Source organism: Macaca fascicularis, chromosome 1, assembly GCF_037993035.2.
Source record: "Macaca fascicularis isolate 582-1 chromosome 1, T2T-MFA8v1.1".
Classification (NCBI taxonomy): Eukaryota; Metazoa; Chordata; class Mammalia; order Primates; family Cercopithecidae; genus Macaca; species Macaca fascicularis.
In genome coordinates this window covers 194,631,486-194,649,533 of record NC_088375.1, presented here as the reverse complement: position 1 = coordinate 194,649,533, position 18,048 = coordinate 194,631,486, and the positions used below count along the sequence as shown (strand labels likewise).

Below are 18,048 nucleotides of genomic sequence, written 5' to 3'. Positions count from 1 at the left end.
GAGTGCAGTGGCCGGATCTCAGCTCACTGCAAGCTGCACCTCCTGGGTTTACGCCATTCTCCTGCCTCAGCCTCCCGAGTAGCTGGGACTACAGGCGGCCGCCACCTCGCCCGGCTAGTTTTTTGTATTTTTTAGTAGAGACGGGGTTTCACCGTGTTAGCCAGGATAGTCTTGATCTCCTGACCTCGTGATCCGCCCGTCTCGGCCTCCCAAAGTGCTGGGATTACAGGCTTGAGCCACTGCGCCGGCTTTTTTTTTTTTTTTTTGGAGACAGAGTTTCACTCTTGTTGCCCAGGCTGGAGTGCAATGGTGTGATCTCAGTGCATAGCAACCTCCACCTCCCGGATTCTTTGAACCTCAGCCTCCCGAGTCGCTGGGATTACAGGCATGCACCACCACACCTGGCTAATTTTGTACTTTTTGCAGAGACAGGGTTTCTCCATGTTGGTCAGGCTGGTCTCGAACTCCTGAACTCAGGTGATAATGCCTGCCTCAGCCTCCCAAAGTGCTGGGGTGATAGGCATGAGCCACCGCGCCCGGCCACAGAGAATTTCTTAAATTGAATTTAATCTTAGATTCACATCTATACCTGTGTTTCCTGTTGCTGCCTTTTTAAACACTGCCCCTCTACTCAACATCATTCTATTTTGAATCCTCCAGTGACCTTACTTAATCCTGAATTTCTTTGGATTCACATGCATTTATTGTTTATGCATTCGGGGTACAGATAAATTCCTTGAAAGTAAGGAACTGCTTTAATACACAGTGCCTAGTAAATGTACATTGTTCATAGTTGTAGCATCTAATTCAGTTCTTTGCATGTTGAGACAAGAAATATCTAAATGTCTTTCATGAAGAAAGATTTAAGATAAAATTTAGGAACTCTAAAAGTTTTTACAACCTAAAATTCCGTATCAGTGAACGTTATATACTCTTTCTGTATGCAAAAAAAAAATTTTTTTTTATCCTGTTTTACTTACAGGCACAAGATGCTGGTCTTGGGGTGTCAATTTTACTGTGTGTCAGAGCTCTTCAACTCAGATCAAGTGAAGATGAGGAAATGAAGGCATCAGTTTGTAAAACAATTGCCTGTCTTTTACCAGAAGATTTAGAAGTTAGACGAGCCTGTCAGCTTACAGAATTCTTAATTGAACCCAGTTTGGATGGATTTAATATGTTAGAAGAACTGTATTTGCAACCAGATCAAAAATTTGATGAAGAAAATGCACCGGTTCCAAATTCTCTTCGATGTGAGCTCTTACTAGCTTTAAAAGCCCACTGGCCTTTTGATCCTGAGTTTTGGGACTGGAAAACTTTAAAACGACACTGCCACCAACTTTTAGGACAAGAAGCCTCAGATTCTGATGATGATTTAAGTGGCTATGAAATGTCCATTAATGACACAGATGTTTTAGAGTCATTTCTCAGTGACTATGATGAGGGTAAAGAAGATAAACAATATAGAAGAAGAGATTTGACAGATCAGCATAAGGAGAAAAGAGACAAAAAACCCATTGGCTCTTCTGAAAGATATCAGAGGTGGCTTCAGTATAAGTTTTTCTGTTTGTTATGTAAGCGGGAATGTATAGAGGCTAGAATTCTTCATCATTCTAAGATGCATATGGAAGATGGAATTTACACCTGTCCAGTTTGTATTAAAAAATTTAAGAGAAAAGAAATGTTTGTTCCTCATGTGATGGAGCATGTTAAAATGCCACCAAGCAGAAGGGACCGCTCTAAAAAGAAATTACTGTTGAAAGGCTCTCAAAAGGGTATTTGTCCCAAGAGCCCCTCTGCAATCCCAGAGCAAAACCATTCATTGAATGAACAAGCCAAAGGAGAGTCTCATGAATATGTCACATTCAGCAAATTAGAAGATTGCCACCTGCAAGACAGAGATTTGTATCCATGTCCTGGTACAGACTGTTCCCGTGTGTTTAAGCAATTTAAATACTTAAGTGTGCATCTTAAAGCTGAACACCAAAATAATGATGAAAATGCCAAGCACTACTTGGATATGAAAAATAGAAGAGAGAAGTGTACTTACTGTCGACGACATTTTATGTCTGCTTTTCACCTTCGGGAGCATGAACAAGTGCATTGTGGGCCTCAACCTTATATGTGTGTATCTATAGATTGCTATGCTAGGTTTGGATCAGTAAATGAACTACTTAACCATAAACAAAAGCATGATGATCTGCGTTATAAATGTGAATTAAATGGCTGTAATATTGTTTTCAGTGACTTGGGACAGCTTTACCACCATGAAGCACAACACTTTAGGGATGCATCTTACACATGCAACTTTCTTGGCTGTAAAAAGTTCTATTACTCCAAAATTGAATACCAGAATCACCTCTCAATGCATAATGTTGAAAATTCAAATGGTGACATAAAGAAATCAGTGAAACTTGAGGAGTCTGCAACAGGTGAAAAGCAAGATTGTGTTAATCAGCCCCATCTACTTAACCAAACTGATAAACCACATTTACCTGAAGATCTTTTCTGTGCAGAATCAGCTAATTCTCAAATAGATACAGAAACTGCAGAAAACCTGAAAGAAAACAGTGACAGTAATTCTAGTGATCAGTTAAGTCATAGCTCTTCAGCTTCAATGAATGAAGAGTTAATTGACACACTAGATCACTCTGAAACCATGCAGGATATATTGTTATCTAATGAGAAAGTCTTTGGGCCCTCCAGTTTAAAAGAAAAATGTTCCAGTATGGCAGTTTGTTTTGACGGGACTAAGTTTACCTGTGGTTTTGATGGCTGTGGTTCCACATACAAAAATGCAAGAGGAATGCAGAAACATTTACGGAAGGTTCATCCATACCATTTCAAGCCCAAAAAGATAAAGACGAAAGATCTGTTTCCCTCTTTGGGTAATGAACATAATCAGACAACGGAAAAGTTGGATGCAGAACCTAAACCCAGCTCAGATACAAACAGTGACTCCCCAGATGAAGGTCTAGATCACAATATTCACATTAAATGTAAACGAGAACATCAAGGTTACTCCTCAGAATCCTCCATTTGTGCTTCTAAAAGGCCCTGTACAGAGGATACCATGTTGGAACTTCTGTTACGCTTGAAACATTTAAGCTTGAAAAACTCAATAACACATGGCTCTTTCTCAGGGTCATTGCAGGCGTACCCATCCAGTGGTGCTAAGTCTCTTCAGTCAGTTTCATCTATCTCAGACCTTAATTTTCAGAATCAAGATGAAAATATGCCAAGTCAGTACCTTGCACAGTTGGCGGCTAAGCCGTTTTTCTGTGAGCTTCAAGGATGCAAATATGAATTTGTGACCAGAGAGGCTCTGTTAATGCATTATCTTAAAAAGCATAATTATTCAAAAGAAAAAGTCCTTCAGTTAACCATGTTCCAACATCGGTATTCCCCATTTCAATGTCATATTTGCCAAAGGTCATTTACAAGAAAAACACACCTTAGGATTCATTATAAAAATAAACATCAAATTGGCAGTGACAGGGCAACTCACAAACTATTAGATAATGAAAAGTGTGATCATGAAGGCCCATGTTCAGTAGATAGGTTGAAAGGTGATTGTTCTGCAGAACTTGGAGGTGATCCCAACAGTAACTCTGAGAAACCACACTGTCATCCTAAGAAGGATGAATGCAGTTCTGAAACAGATTTGGAATCATCTTGTGAAGAAACAGAAAGTAAAACATCTGACATTTCATCACCAATAGGCAGCCATAGAGAAGAACAAGAAGGAAGAGAGGGCAGAGGTAGCAGGCGAACTGTTGCTAAAGGAAATCTGTGTTATATTTTGAATAAATACCACAAACCATTCCATTGTATCCATAAAACTTGCAACTCCTCATTCACCAATCTAAAAGGCTTAATTCGCCATTACAGAACTGTACATCAGTACAACAAAGAACAGTTATGTTTAGAGAAAGACAAAGCAAGAACCAAAAGGGAACTTGTCAAATGTAAGAAGATATTTGCTTGCAAATATAAGGAATGTAATAAACGCTTCCTGTGTTCCAAAGCTCTAGCTAAGCACTGTAGTGACTCTCATAACCTAGACCATACTGAAGAGCCTAAAGTACTTTCCGAAGCTGAATCTGCAGCAAGGTTTTCTTGTAACCAGCCTCAGTGCCCTGCTGTTTTTTATACATTCAACAAGTTGAAGCACCACTTGATGGAACAGCATAATATTGAAGGGGAAATACATTCAGATTATGAAATTCATTGTGATCTTAATGGCTGTGGCCAGATTTTCACCCATCGCAGTAATTACTCACAACATGTATATTACCGACATAAAGATTATTATGATGATTTGTTTAGAAGCCAGAAAGTAGCAAATGAGAGACTACTAAGGAGTGAAAAGGTATGTCAAACAGCTGACACTCAGGGGCATGAATATCAGACCACCAGGAGATCATTTAATGCTAAAGCTAAAAAATGTGGCTTAATCAAAGAAAAGAAAGCCCCAATAAGTTTTAAAACCAGAGCTGAGGCCCTCCATATGTGTGTGGAGCACTCTGAGCACACACAGTACCCCTGCATGGTTCAAGGATGCTTATCTGTGGTGAAGTTGGAGAGCAGCATTGTGAGGCATTACAAACGCACTCATCAGATGAGTAGTGCCTATTTAGAGCAACAGATGGAGAACCTTGTTGTTTGCGTTAAGTACGGTACCAAAATTAAGGAGGAACCCCCTTCTGAAGCAGATACCTGTATAAAGAAAGAAGAAAATAGAAGCTGTGAATCAGAGCACACAGAACACAGCCATTCCCCGGGTGACAGTAGTGCACCCATCCAGAACACTGATTCCTGTCATTCAAGTGAAAGGGATGGAGGTCAGAAAGGGTGCATAGAAAACAGCTCAGTATTTGATGCAGATACTCTGCTTTACAGGGGAACTTTGAAATGTAACCATAGTTCAGAAACCACTTCCCTGGAACAGTGTAATATAGTTCAGCCTCCTCCTCCTTGTAAAATAGAAAATTCCATACCTAATCCCAATGGGACTGAAAGTGGGACTTATTTCACAAGTTTCCAGCTGCCTTTACCAAGGATCAAAGAATCAGAAACTAGGCAGCATGGTTCAGGGCAAGAAAACACTGTAAAAAATCCAACCCATGTCCCAAAAGAGAATTTTAGAAAACATTCACAGCCCCGGTCATTTGATTTGAAGACCTACAAACCTATGGGATTTGAATCTTCGTTTCTGAAATTTATTCAGGAAAGTGAAGAGAAAGAAGATGATTTTGATGATTGGGAGCCTTCAGAGCACTTAACATTAAGTAATTCTTCACAGCCCAGTAATGATTTAACAGGGAACGTTGTGGCAAATAATATGGTGAATGACAATGAACCTGAAGTTGACATACCTCATTCTTCCAGTGACTCTACAATTCATGAGAACCTGACTGCAATCCCACCTTTAATAGTAGCTGAAACAACAACAGTTCCTTCCTTGGAAAACCTGAGGGTCGTATTGGACAAAGCATTAACAGACTGTGGAGAGCTTGCCTTAAAACAGCTTCATTATCTTCGCCCAGTGGTGGTTCTTGAAAGATCTAAGTTTTCCACACCAATTTTAGACTTATTTCCAACAAAAAAGACAGATGAGCTTTGTGTAGGAAGTTCATAAGTAGCAGTTTTGTTTTTGTAACAGACTGGCTCCAACACTGCAACATGGGGACATTTGCCAACTCGAACAAAGGCTGAGAAGCAGCCACACCGTTGTTTAGGTAGAATAGGCTGTGTATTTACATGAATGTATAATATCTATGTCAGCAGTATTGGCTGAATCCATTAGCTCTCCAGTTGGTTTAATGATTGGGTTTTTTTGTTTATTAAAAAAAAAAAGGAACTGTACTCTTGTTTGGTGCTAATTAATACATCAAAATATACTGGGGCTTCCTTTTTCAAATTAAGTGTGCATGATTGTATATGGAACAAATACTAAGGTCCCAGGGTGGGAGGGTTAGGGAAACGGATATGGAGTTCTTACTTGACTTGAATGTGCACCTGAGGGTGCTTTGTGTAATATATTGTACACTACAGCATCTTATATTTTTTGAGTTGAGTTTCAATAAATTACAATTTTTCACCCATTTGTTGTTTACTCATAATGAGTTTTCATGCCACGTGTAAACTGAAATTGCACTTGTATTTTCTGAAATATGCCACTCACATTTTACCCCAGTTATTTTTTTCTTATTAACTAGATCATTCAGAACAAGGGGTTTTTTTGTTTTGCTTTTTTTTTTTTAAGATGGAGTTTCACTCTTGTTGCTCAAGCTGGAGTGCAATGGTGCAGTCTCGGCTCGCTGCAACCTCCCCCTCCTGGCTTCAAGTTATTCTCCTACCTCAGTCTCCCAAAGTGCTGGGATTACAGGCGTGAGCGACCACGCCCATCCCAGAACAAGGTTCTTTTTATCTTAAAATTTTTGTTTTTACGGCCGGGCGCGGTGGCTCAAGCCTGTAATCCTAGCACTTTGGGAGGCCGAGACGGGCGGATCACAAGGTCAGCAGATCGAGACCATCCTGGTTAACACGGTGAAACCCTGTCTCTACTAAAAAATACAAAAAACTAGCCGGGCGAGGTGGCGGGCGCCTGTAGTCCCAGCTACTCGGGAGGCTGAGCCAGGAGAATGGCGTAAACCCGGGAAGCGGAGCTTGCAGTGAGCTGAGATCTGGCCACTGCACTCCAGCCTGGGCGACAGAGCTAGACTCCGTCTCAAAAAATAAATAAATAAATAAAAATAAAAATTTTGTTTTTGTGGAAGAAGTTTCTGAGATTGAGTAATTAGCTGTGGGAGTGAAGATATCTCCCAGAGGATGTCCAGATGTTGGCTGAGTAGAAAGGAGAGGATATGTCTACCAGAACATGAAGGACATAGCAAATTCAGAGGGCATGTTTCTAGGAAACTACAAATAATTTGATACGCTGGCAATAAAAAGGGAACAAGAGAGTGACATCATTGAAGAGACAGCAGGAACTAAATCATGAACACTAAGGAGTTTGGACTTCAGTCTATAGGCATATATCACTGGAAGTGTGGAGTGCTCACTTGATTTGAGGAGCTGAAATTGGAAACAGTAGACTTGAAGTAATTGAGGCAAGCTTGGTGAGTGTATGTACTGATGCAGCAGAGGGCAGAATAGATGAAATTGAGATATTTAAGGAGACAGGATTTTGGGGATTTGGAGAGTCAAGGAAAAGATTTGGTACTGATGCAACCATTTGAGGTAGGTATACAAAGGAGGATTGATTATTTGGGAAGATAATGGAAACCAAGGTGAGTTTGGCTTTTAGATGTGTTGAGTTTTATTAGACTGTGGGACGTCCTTTTAATACGGTTTTATTTCCTGTTCCTTGTGAAGTTTTCAACCACTTTCATTAGCTAGATATGAAGTGACTCAGACAACTAACATCTCTTTATCATCCTTGTGGTTAGAATTTTTTTTTTTCCGCAATTGAGTCTTGCTCTGTCGCCCAGGCTGGAGTATAGTGGCGCGATCTCGGCTCACTGCAACCTCCGCCCCTCCAGGTTTAAGCAATTCTCTGCCTCAGCCTCCGGAGTAGCTGGGATTACAGGTGTGTGCCACCACGCCTGGCTAATTTTTTGTGTTTTTAGTAGAAACAGGGTTTCACCATCTTGGCCAGGCTGGTCTTGAACTCCTGACCTCGTGATCCACCCACCTCGGCCTCCCAAAGTGCTGGGATTACAGGCTTGAGCCACCGTGCCCAGCCTATTGTGGTTAGATTTTCAAGACCTTTTCTCTGACCCTTAAACCTTGTTTTCTTGTTTTGTCAGCTCTTCAGGAATTTCATTCTGTCACCTCACCCTGAGTCTAAAGCACCCCCATAACCAAGTCATTTCTTGTCTCAGCTCCCAATAGGTAACAGAGGATTCTGAGGAATCGGAATGATCTGAGTAAGACTGTTGAAAGAAGTGGCAGAAACGAGGATCTTAGAGACTGAGACCACTATTGTTTCTTTGGAATCCAGCTAATTCTTCAGCGACTTGATTTCCTCACTTACGAAGGGAGGGGGTATAGGTGAAAGGTCCCTTTTTGTGATTTGAGCATGAGAAGCACCTGTAGGCCTAGTAAAAATTCCTCATACTAGAGAGATGGTTAGCCCAGAATAAGAAAAAGCTACTAATTTATCTAAGACTGAACTATATCCATTCAACCACAAAAAACTTGTAGCCCCTGGAAGGACCAAGTGAGGCCATTCACAGTGAAACTAAACCCAGATTTTAAGAGCCCAATTAGGCCGGGCGCGGTGGCTCACGCCTGTAATCCCAGCACTTTGGGAGGCTGAGGTGGGCAGATCATGAGGTCGGGAGGTCAAGAGCAAACTGGCTAACACAGTGAAACCCCGTCTCTACTGAAAATACAAAAAATTAGCTGGGCATGATGGCACACGCCTGTAGTCTCAGCTACTCGGGAGGCTGAGGCAGGAGAATCGCTTGAACCCGTGAGGTGGATGCTGCAGTGAGCCGAGATCACACCACTGCACTTTAGCCTGGGTGATGGAGCGAGACTGTCTCAAAAATAAATAAAATAGTTCAAGTACAAGCCTAAGTAATTGATCCTAAGATCACTGTCTGTCCCAGTTAGAGCAGCTTGCATCATTTGATCTGTATTAAATACTTTTGGCTGGGTGTGGTGGCTCGCACCTGTAATCCTGGCACTTTGGGAGGCCGAGGCGGGTAGGTCACCTGAGGTCAGGAGTTTGAGACCAGCCTGACCAACATGGAGAAACCCCATCTCTACTAAAAATACAAAAATTAGCTAGGTGTGGTGGCAGATGCCTGTAATCCCAGCTACTCAGGAGGCTGAGGCAGGAGAATCGCTTGGACCCTGGAGGTGGAAGTTGCAGTGAGCTGAGATCGTGCCATTGCACTCCAGTCTGGGCAACTGAGCGAGACTCCGTTTCAAAAAAAAAGAAAAGACTTTCATGTTTAAACCAGCATGAATGACTATATAATACAGGGCAAAGGGTTATTTTTTTTTAGCTTGTAGTAATCATTTTAACTTGATATCTCTGGAATTTGTCCCAACCCTGGCACAGACCTGAAAGCACTGACTTTGTTTTCAAAGCTTTTTCAGTTCAAGAGTGCCTCCAAATGGTGAGTAGGTATGAAGACTTCCAGACGCTTCTATTGTTGCCTTTACCCAGAATTCTCTTGCTTCAGTGTTTTTCCCATTTTCATGAGCCCATGTATGAAAAAGGGTAAGGAACTGTGGAGAAGAAAGTTTTTTATTAGCCTTCCTCGGGGTATTCCATGCTCAATCTATCCTTTCTCAGTCCCAAATGGCCTACTGAGCTGAACTGCCTAAGACATAGTCATTCACCAAATATTTAAGTACACATATTTAAAAAGATACAATTCCAGGTGCAATGGGAGACGAGGAAAAAAAGTAAAGTTGTCAGGGCCATCAAGAAGCTTTCACAAGGTGAAGGGAGGGCTGGAGTTTCTCATAACATTGTTACTTAAAGTGTGGTAGTGGGCCAGCAGTATGGGCATCACCTAGGATATTGTTATTAATAAAAATGCATAATTTCAGGCCCTACTCTAGACCTACTGGACCCAAATGTGCGTGTTAGTAAGATCTCCAGGTGATTCTTAGGCACAGAAAAGTTCTAGAAGCACTGGCCTGGAAGTGGGAAATACTGTGAGAATTCAGGGTAGTTATGCTTTTTCGCATTTTACATAAAATTATCTTGTTGAATTTTCATAATCCAATGAAGTAGGTGCTGTTATTATCCTTATTTGACAAAGTACTTGAGATGAAGCATCTTGCCTGGCTGGCACAAATAGAGATGGAGCCCAGTTTCCAATCTCTTCTGACGGGAAGAATGTCAGAGAGGGACATTTAGTATAAAGGAATAACAGATGGAAAGTTGCAGGTGGTATTTGAAGTACCAAAAATACCACAGTTCTGTAATGTGAGTGAGTGTGAAGGTGAATAGTGGGAAATACAATTTGAAGTGTAGGTGAAAGCCAGGTTATTCAACTCAAACTCCACAGTCATGGTGTTGACATTTCTTCATTTTTGAATATAGAGATGGGAAACTGGTGCATATTTTTTTCTGTGAATAACATGAAAACTACAAAAAAGGCAAGTTTTCTGAAAGAAACTTTTACTTACTCGTTTTTGCTATTTTTTGAGACGAGATCTCATTAAGTTGCCCAGGCTGATCTTGAACTCCTGAGCCCAAGCAGTTCTCCCACCCCAGCCTCCCAAAGTGCTGGAATTGCAAGCATGAACCACTGCACCTGGCCAGAAACTTCTAAAACTCAGAAACGTTGCTCCTCCTCACCTCCTACCCCAAGGTAAACTGTGATACCTCCTGGCTTTATACTACTGATTTTATAGCCTATTATGTAGAACTGTGTCTAGAAAGAGTGGCCTATCCCTCTGTGACCTTGGTCTACTCCTGCAGGAGTGGTTTCTGTGACAGACTGCATTTGGAGGTTTGATTCACTCTGGGGAAGGTAACCAGGATAGGCAAGAGATTTAAAAATCTGTCAACATGTATTTGGCAGGTATAGCCTGAAAAAAAAAGGACCAGAGGCATAGGAAAGCTATCTAAATGGTTAAGAAGCCAAATATTTAGAAAGCATATACCATCTGCTAGCCCCTGGGTGGTAAGTGTTGAACAAGACTCTTCCCTGCATCATAGAGATTTAAGAATCCAACAGGGGACTGGGTGTGGTGACTCATGTCTGTAATCCCAGCACTTTGGGAGGCAGAGGCAGGTGGATATTTGAAGTCAGGAGTTTGAGACCAGCCTGGTCAACATGGTGAAACCCTGTCTCTAGTAAAAATACAAAAATTAGCTGGGCCATGGTGGCGTGCGCGCCTGTAATCCCAGCTACTAGGGAGGCTGAGGCAGGAGAACTGCTTGAATCCAGGAAGCAGAGGTTGCAGTGAGCTGAGATCAGGCCACTGCACTCCAGCGTGGGCAACAGAGTGAGACCCTGTACCCCATCAACCTCCCCCCCTCAAAAAAAAAATCCAATAGGGAAGACAGACATTAAAACAGTACAAATAAGTAAAAGTGCTTTTATTTTTAAACAGAGGGAATGGAGGGGCTTGTGAGAAGTGGACCAAAAAAGGACAGCAAAGGCTTCATTGAGGATAATGTTTAAACTGAAACCTAAAGAATCAATAGAAGTTAGCCAGGCAATAACCTGTAGTGCCAGCTACTCGAGAGGCTGAGGTGGGAGGATCACTTGAGCCCAGGAGTTAGAGGCTGTAGTGTGCAATAATCGCACCTGTGAATAGGCACTGAACTCCAACCTGGGGGAGGAGGGGGAAGCCAGGCAAAGAATTCGAGTAATCGTAATCCAATTATGTGCCAAGGCTTTGTGGTTCAACAGCTTGGTGTGTTGGTGACATTGATAAGACTACTATAGCTGGAGTTGAAAGAACAAATGGCAGAGGAAGAGAAGACTTGGTACGCAAACAGGGACCAGGCATTTTAGTGCCCTGTTAGCCATGTTACAGATTTTGGATTTTGTTTGAAAGGCAATGAAAAGGCCGGGCGCGGTGGCTCACGCCTGTAATCCCAGCACTTTGGGAGGCCGAGGCGGGCGGATCACAAGGTCAGGAGATCGAGACCACGGTGAAACCCCGTCTCTACTAAAAATTACAAAAAAATTAGCCGGGCGCGGTTGTGGGCGCCTGTAGTCCCAGCTACTCGGGAGGCTGAGGCAGGAGAATGGCGTGAACCCGGGAGGCGGAGCTTGCAGTGAGCCGAGATCGCGCCACTGCACTCCAGCCTGGGCTGGGCGACAGAGCGAGACTCCGTCTCAAAAAAAAAAAAAAAAAAAAAAAGGCAATGAAAAACCTGTAAGAATTTATCAAAGGCTGACTAGGTGCTATTTCTCATGCCTGTAATCCCAGCATTTTAGGAGGGCAAGGTAGGAGGATCACCTGAGATCAGGAATTTGAGACCAGCCTGGCCAACATGGTGAAACCCCGTTTCTACTAAAAATGCAGAGATTAGCCAGGTGTGGCGCGTGCCTAGTCCCAGCCACTCAAGAGGCTGAGGCAGGAGAATAGTTTGAACCCAGGAGGCAGAGGTTGCAGTGAGCCAAGATCGCACCACTGCACTCCAGCTTGGGCAACAGAGCGAGACTCTGTCTCAAAAAAAAAGAATTTATCAAAGGCTTGAAAGTAGGCATTGCATAAGTCAGTAAGTCCTAATAGGGCATGATGCGACTACTGAGTAGAAGTGACTGACAGATGAGTGGGTGGATGCCACTATTAAAGGTGAACTGAAGGCCAGGCATGGTGGTTCATGCCTGTAATCCCAGCACTGTGGGAGGCCGAGGCAGGTGGATCATGCGGTCAAGAGTTCAAGACCAGCCTAATCAACATGGTGAAACCCCATCTCTACTAAAAATTAAAAAATTAGCCAGGCGTGGTGGCGGGTGACTGTAATCCCAGCTACTAAGGAGGCTGAGCCAGGAGAATCACTTGAACCCAGGAGGCAGAGGTTGCAGTGAGCTGAGATTGCGCCACTGCACTCCAGCCCAGGCGACAAGGTGAGACTCCAAGACTCCGTCTCAGAAAAAAAAAAAAAAAGCCCTGTTTATATCCTATTTCCTTGCTGGGTGTGGTGGCTCATGCCTGTAATCCCTGCACTTTGGGAGGCTGAGGTGGGTGGATCACTTGAGGTCAGGAATTCCAGACCAGCCTGGCCAACATGGTGAAACCCCATCTCTACTAAAAATACAACAAATTAGCCAGGCGTGGTGGCGCAAGCCTGTAATCCCAGCTACTCAGGAGGCTGAGGCAGGAGAATCGCTTGAACCTAGGAGGCACAGGTTGCAGGGAGCTAAGATCATGCCACTGCACTCCAGCTTAAAAAAAATAAAAATAAAAAATCCTACCTCCTCACCTTTCCATTCAACCTCAATACACCTCAGCTTTTTTTTATTATGTGAAAATAGCTGCAACAGCTGCTGTCCATGTGATGAATTGTTGGAAATGTAGATCTACACTAAATAAGAGAGAAGCCACTAGCCACATGTGGCTATTTAACTTTTTTTTTAGATGGAGTCTCATTCTGTCACCAAGGCTGGAGCACAACATCAGCTCACTGTAACCTCTGCCTCCCAGGTTTAAGTGATTCTCCTGCTTCAGCCTCCCAAGTAGCTGGGACTACAGGTGTGCACTACCATGTCAGGCTAATTTTTGTATGTTTAGTAGAGACAGCATTTCACCTTGTTGGCCAGGTTGGTCTTGAACTCCTGGGCTCAAGTGATCCACCTGCCTCGGCCTCCCAAAGTGCTGGGATTACAAGCGTGAGCCACCGTGCCTGGCCACATTTAGTTAAAATGCAAAATTCCATCTCTGCTGCACTATTCACATTTCAGCATTAACTAGTGGTTACCATATTGGACATGGCAGATAAAGAACATTTTCATTATTGCAGAAAGTTGTACTGGACAGCACTTTGCTAGAGCCAGAACTAGCCAAAGATCAGATAAAGTAATATGAATGAACTGAAAACCCAGGCCAGTGCATGGGTGGTTTTGAGTAAGATTCACTGGTTGGGTGAGTGGGAAGCAAGCTGACCTTTGGAACAGTGACATCACAAAGCACAGCTCACAATGGCTCCAGAACATGTAGGCTGCCATGCCACTACCCCTAACTGATATCTAGATTCCTGAAGCTTCTGCACATGTAGTTCCTGGAGCTGCTACTTATTAAAATGTCAACATCTTCGTTTTCTAACTGGGACAACCTCTTAGATTCTCTGAGCACAGTATGGAATTGGATACAAGCAAGTTTTTTGGGAGAGACTAGTGCACCTCAGCAAACAAATTTGGGACTATTAGATAATCTTGCTCCGGCTGTGCAAATCATCTTGAGGATTTCTTTCTTGATTTTGTTGGCAATAGGAATATATGCCTTATGGAAACGAAGTATTCGGTCAATTCAGGTTATACTTTTTTGTTACAAACATTTCTATAGTTATAAATTGAAATTTGATTAGTTCTCTCCCATATTGCTGCCACCAGTTTAAAGATCACGCAGATGTACCAAGGCAAACCTTTGTCTCTTAAGTTGGCAGAAAGTAGGTTATCCTTGAAAACCTCCATCAATTAGGCTTTGGGCATAAAAATGCTCTTTCTCACAATGGGTCTTTGGCTTGTCTTCTGTAATAAAATAGACCAAATATGTTTGTAACCTGAAAAGACGGCCTTACCCTCAAAATGTTTTGATCATTTATTCATCTTTGAGTGCTACTATGTTTATAGAATAGGCAACAAAGTATAGCTAGGATCATGAGTATGGCCTTTCTTCCTATGCCATTGTTCTGTAACTGATAAGAAGGCATATGTATGAAGTCATCACAATATGCTCATTATTGTGTTTTAACAAAATAAGGCTCCATAAGTATATAGGAGCTCTTTGGGGAGTAAGAATTTAACTGACTGGGATTGTGAAAGACAGGATTTTACATCTGTGTAGTCATCAGTAATAATAGTTGACATACAATATAGTCGAATGCTTTGAGAATCTCAAAAATTCCATGAAATGGACAGAGGTTATTTTCACATGACAAGTGAAGAAACTGAGGTGCACTGAGGTTTAGTGGAAACTTAGGGTGACAGGCTTTTAAAACGGCTTTCTTAGAGTGGCAAGTTTACTTGATAAATGCAGAGAGAAGTTGTTACTGGATCATTTTTTAGCATTTACTTATTTTCTTTTTTTTTTTTTTTTTTTTTTTTGAGACGGAGTCTTGCTCTGTAGCCCGGGCTGGAGTGCAGTGGCCGGATCTCAGCTCACTGCAAGCTCCGCCTCCCGGGTTCACGCCATTCTCCTGCCTCAGCCTCCGGAGTAGCTGGGACTACAGGCGCCCGCCACCTCGCCCGGCTAGTTTTTTGTATTTTTAGTAGAGACGGGGTTTCACGGTGTTAGCCAGGATGGTCTCGATCTCCTGACCTCGTGATCCGCCCGTCTCGGCCTCCCAAAGTGCTGGGATTACAGGCTTGAGCCACCGCGCCCGGCCATTTACTTATTTTCATATGTCACTATTGTTTAGTAATTATGGTCACAGGTCCTTTCTATTTTAAACCATCACAATCCTGCATAGTAGTCAGGGCAGATATTATTTTCTCCATTTTGTAGATGAGAGAACTTGATTATCACCCACCCAGGTTCACATAGTTTGTAAGAGCTGGCAAAATTGGAGTTTGAACTGAATTTTTAGGATTTGAAATTCAGTTCTTCTCCAAAATCTCATTTAATGTAAACCAAATGGCCTAAATCTTGAACAGGAATGTGTGTGTATGTGTGTTTGCGCATGCGCACGCATATATATGTGTATTGTGAGGATTACAGGAGATATTATATATATAAATCTTTTTTTTTTTTTTTTTTTTTTTTTTAGACGGAGTCTCGCTCTGTCACCCAGGCTGGAGTGCAGTGGCCGGATCTCAGCTCACTGCAAGCTCTGTCTCCCGGGTTTACGCCATTCTCCTGCCTCAGCCTCCCGAGTAGCTGGGACTACAGGCGGCCGCCACCTCGCCCGGCTAGTTTTTTGTATTTTTTAGTAGAGACGGGGTTTCACCATGTTAACCAGGATGGTCTCGATCTCCCGACCTTGTGATCCACCGTCTCAGCCTCCCAAAGTGCTGGGATTACAGGCTTGAGCCACCGCGCCCGGCCATATATATAAATCTTAGCACATATATGCAATAAGTGGTGCTACGGTGAAACCCCATCTCTACTTAAAATACAAAAATTAGCCGGGCCTGGTGGTGGCACATGCCTGTAGTCCCAGCTACTCAGGAGGCTGAGGCAAGAGAACTGCTTGAACCCGGGAGGTGGAGGTTGCAGTGAGCCAAGATCGCACCACTGTACTCCAGCCTAGGCGACAGAGACTCTGTCTCAAAAAAAAAAAAAAAAGGGGTGCTAGTTGTTATAAGGAACAAGATGATTTTTTTTCTTATCCTAGCAAGAATCTGTCCTATACATATGCATTTATTTTTCATTTATTTATTTTGAGATGAAGTCTCGCTCTTGTCCCCCAGTCTGGAGTGCAATGGCGCGATCTCGGATCACTGCAACCTTTGCCTCCCAGGTTCAAGCAATTTTCCTGCCTCAGCCTCCTGAGTAGCTGGGATTACAGGCGCGTACCACCATGCCCAGCTAATTTTTTGTATTTTAAGTAGAGACCGGGTTTCACCATGTTGGCCAGGCTGGTCTTGAACTCCTGACCTCAGGTGATCCGCCCACGTCGCCCTCGCAAAGTGCTAGGATTACAGGCATGAGTCACCGTGCCTGGCATATGCTTTTTTTTTTTAAATTTCTTTTTTATGTTTTAGAGACAGTGTCTTGCTCTGTCACCCAGGCTAGAGTGCAGTGGTGTCATCATAGCTCACTGCAGCCTCAAACTCCTGGTCTCAGGTGATCCTCCTGCCTCAGCCTCCTGAGCAGCTGGAACCATAGGCCTGCACCACCAGGCTTGGCTAATTTTTAAAACTTTTTTGTAAAGACAGGGTCTCGCTACATTCGCTATGTTGCTCAGGCTGGTCTTTAACTCCTGGCCTCAAGCAATCCTCCCATCTCAGCCTCTCAAAGTGCTGGATGCAGTGGTTCACACCTAAAATTTATTTTATATAAATAAAATATATATATAAAATTTGTTTAAGAGACAGGGTCTGGCTATGTTGCCCAGGCTGGAGTGCAGTAGCCATTCACAGGTGCCATCATAGCACACTACTCCTGGGCTCAAGTGATCCTCTCACCTCACCCTTCCTAGTAGCTGGGACTACATGTGTGTGCCATTGTACCCAGATCTCTCCTAGTATATATATATATATATATATTTTTTTTTTTTTTTTGAGACAGAGTCTTGCTCTGTCACCCAGGCTGGAGTGCAGTGGCGCAATCTGGGCTCACTGCAAGCTCCGCCTCCCAGGTTCACGTCATTCTCCTGCCTCAGCCTCCCGAGCAGCTGGGACTACAGGCACCCGCCACCGCGCCCGGCTAGTTTTTTGTATTCTTTTTAGTAGAGACGGGGTTTCACCGTGTTAGCCAGGATGGTCTCGATCTGACCTCGTGATCCGCCCGTCTCAGCCTCCCAAAGTGCTGGGATTACAGGCTTGAGCCACCGCGCCTGGCCATCTCCTAGTATATTTTAAGAACCTTTTCTATGACCAAGAAATCCAGTTTTTCAGACTACTATGTCCTAAAGTGTACTTGGAGGTGTAAATTTCTGGATTGTTGTCCTGGCTCTACCACTTCCAATATATAACCTTGGTCAATGACAGAGTTCAAACTGGAAGGTATATAGTTATCCAGTTCTGTTTTTTCTGCATAAATAGGTCATGCATAGGCAAAGTAACTTCCACACATTCAGAAAATGGTTATCTATGATTACAATCTTGATTAAATGCAAATAATAGTCCTGCCTGACCTGCCTACCTGTGGTTTGCAGTGAAAATCAAAAGATGAAACAGATGTGAAAATACTTTGCTAAATGGGAGACTTGTTATTGGAATGAGGAATTATTGTTAGTATTACATTTTTGTTTTGTTTTTCTCTTATAGATAGTAAACTGTAGCAACTAACATTCAACTTCTGTTGTTCCATTTTAGAAAACGTTGTTGTTTATAATCACACTCTACAAACTTTACAAGAAGGGCTCAGCTATTTTTCAGGCTTTGCTAGCCAACCCAGAAGGAAGTGGTCTCCGAATTCAAGACAATAATAATATCTTCCTGTCCTTGGGTCTGCAAGAGAAAATTTTGAAAAAACTTCTGACAGTGGAAAACAAAGTGAAGGACCTAGAAGGGATAATCATTGCTCAAAAACCTGCCACGAAGAGGGATTGTTCCTCTGAGCCCTACTGCAGCTGCTCTGACTGCCAGAGTCCCTTGCCCACATCAGGGTTTACTTCCCCATTTGAAATGTGATGGACTCCAATCTTTTCCAGAAAAGCACCGTTTCCCTCATGTGTGCAGTGGCGTATCAATAAAGATAGAGAACTCTATTGAAATTACCCTGCAAAAA

The 18,048-nt window shown here is 42.8% G+C and overlaps 2 protein-coding genes across 8 annotated transcripts in view; both read left to right on the top strand.

Annotated features, from left to right (window-relative positions):
* RLF (RLF zinc finger) overlaps positions 1-6,104 on the top strand; it is an 80,861-nt gene extending 74,757 nt beyond the window's left edge. For all 6 annotated transcript variants that reach the window (XM_074011174.1, XM_045373715.2, XM_074011181.1 and 3 more), the window contains one exon: positions 983-6,104. In XM_074011174.1, the coding sequence (XP_073867275.1) occupies positions 983-5,638 (4,656 nt within the window). In that variant the 3' untranslated portion in view covers positions 5,639-6,104. The remainder of the gene's footprint in view (positions 1-982) is intronic.
* Positions 6,105-8,408: 2,304 nt separating this feature from the next.
* TMCO2 (transmembrane and coiled-coil domains 2) lies at positions 8,409-18,048 on the top strand. 2 transcript variants are annotated; one of them, XR_006692761.3, is made up of 2 exons: positions 8,409-10,343; positions 17,634-18,048. XR_006692761.3 is itself a non-coding variant. In XM_005543841.5 (2 exons), exons 1-2 carry the CDS (start codon positions 13,736-13,738, stop codon positions 17,949-17,951), a joined length of 549 nt encoding a protein of 182 aa, XP_005543898.2. In that variant the 5' UTR covers positions 13,639-13,735; the 3' UTR covers positions 17,952-18,048. The 2 variants fall into 2 exon arrangements, 1 of the variants encoding a protein (XP_005543898.2); XM_005543841.5 differs by lacking the exon at positions 8,409-10,343 and adding an exon at positions 13,639-13,966.

Excerpts from the sequence above, each read along its gene's own strand:
- TMCO2 (XM_005543841.5), top strand. The coding sequence starts at position 13,736 with ATGTCAACATCTTCGTTTTCTAACTGGGACAACCTCTTAGATTCTCTG. Across the intron at positions 13,967-17,633 it reads GAAGTATTCGGTCAATTCAG|AAAACGTTGTTGTTTATAAT; the intron begins GTTATACTTTTT and ends GTTCCATTTTAG.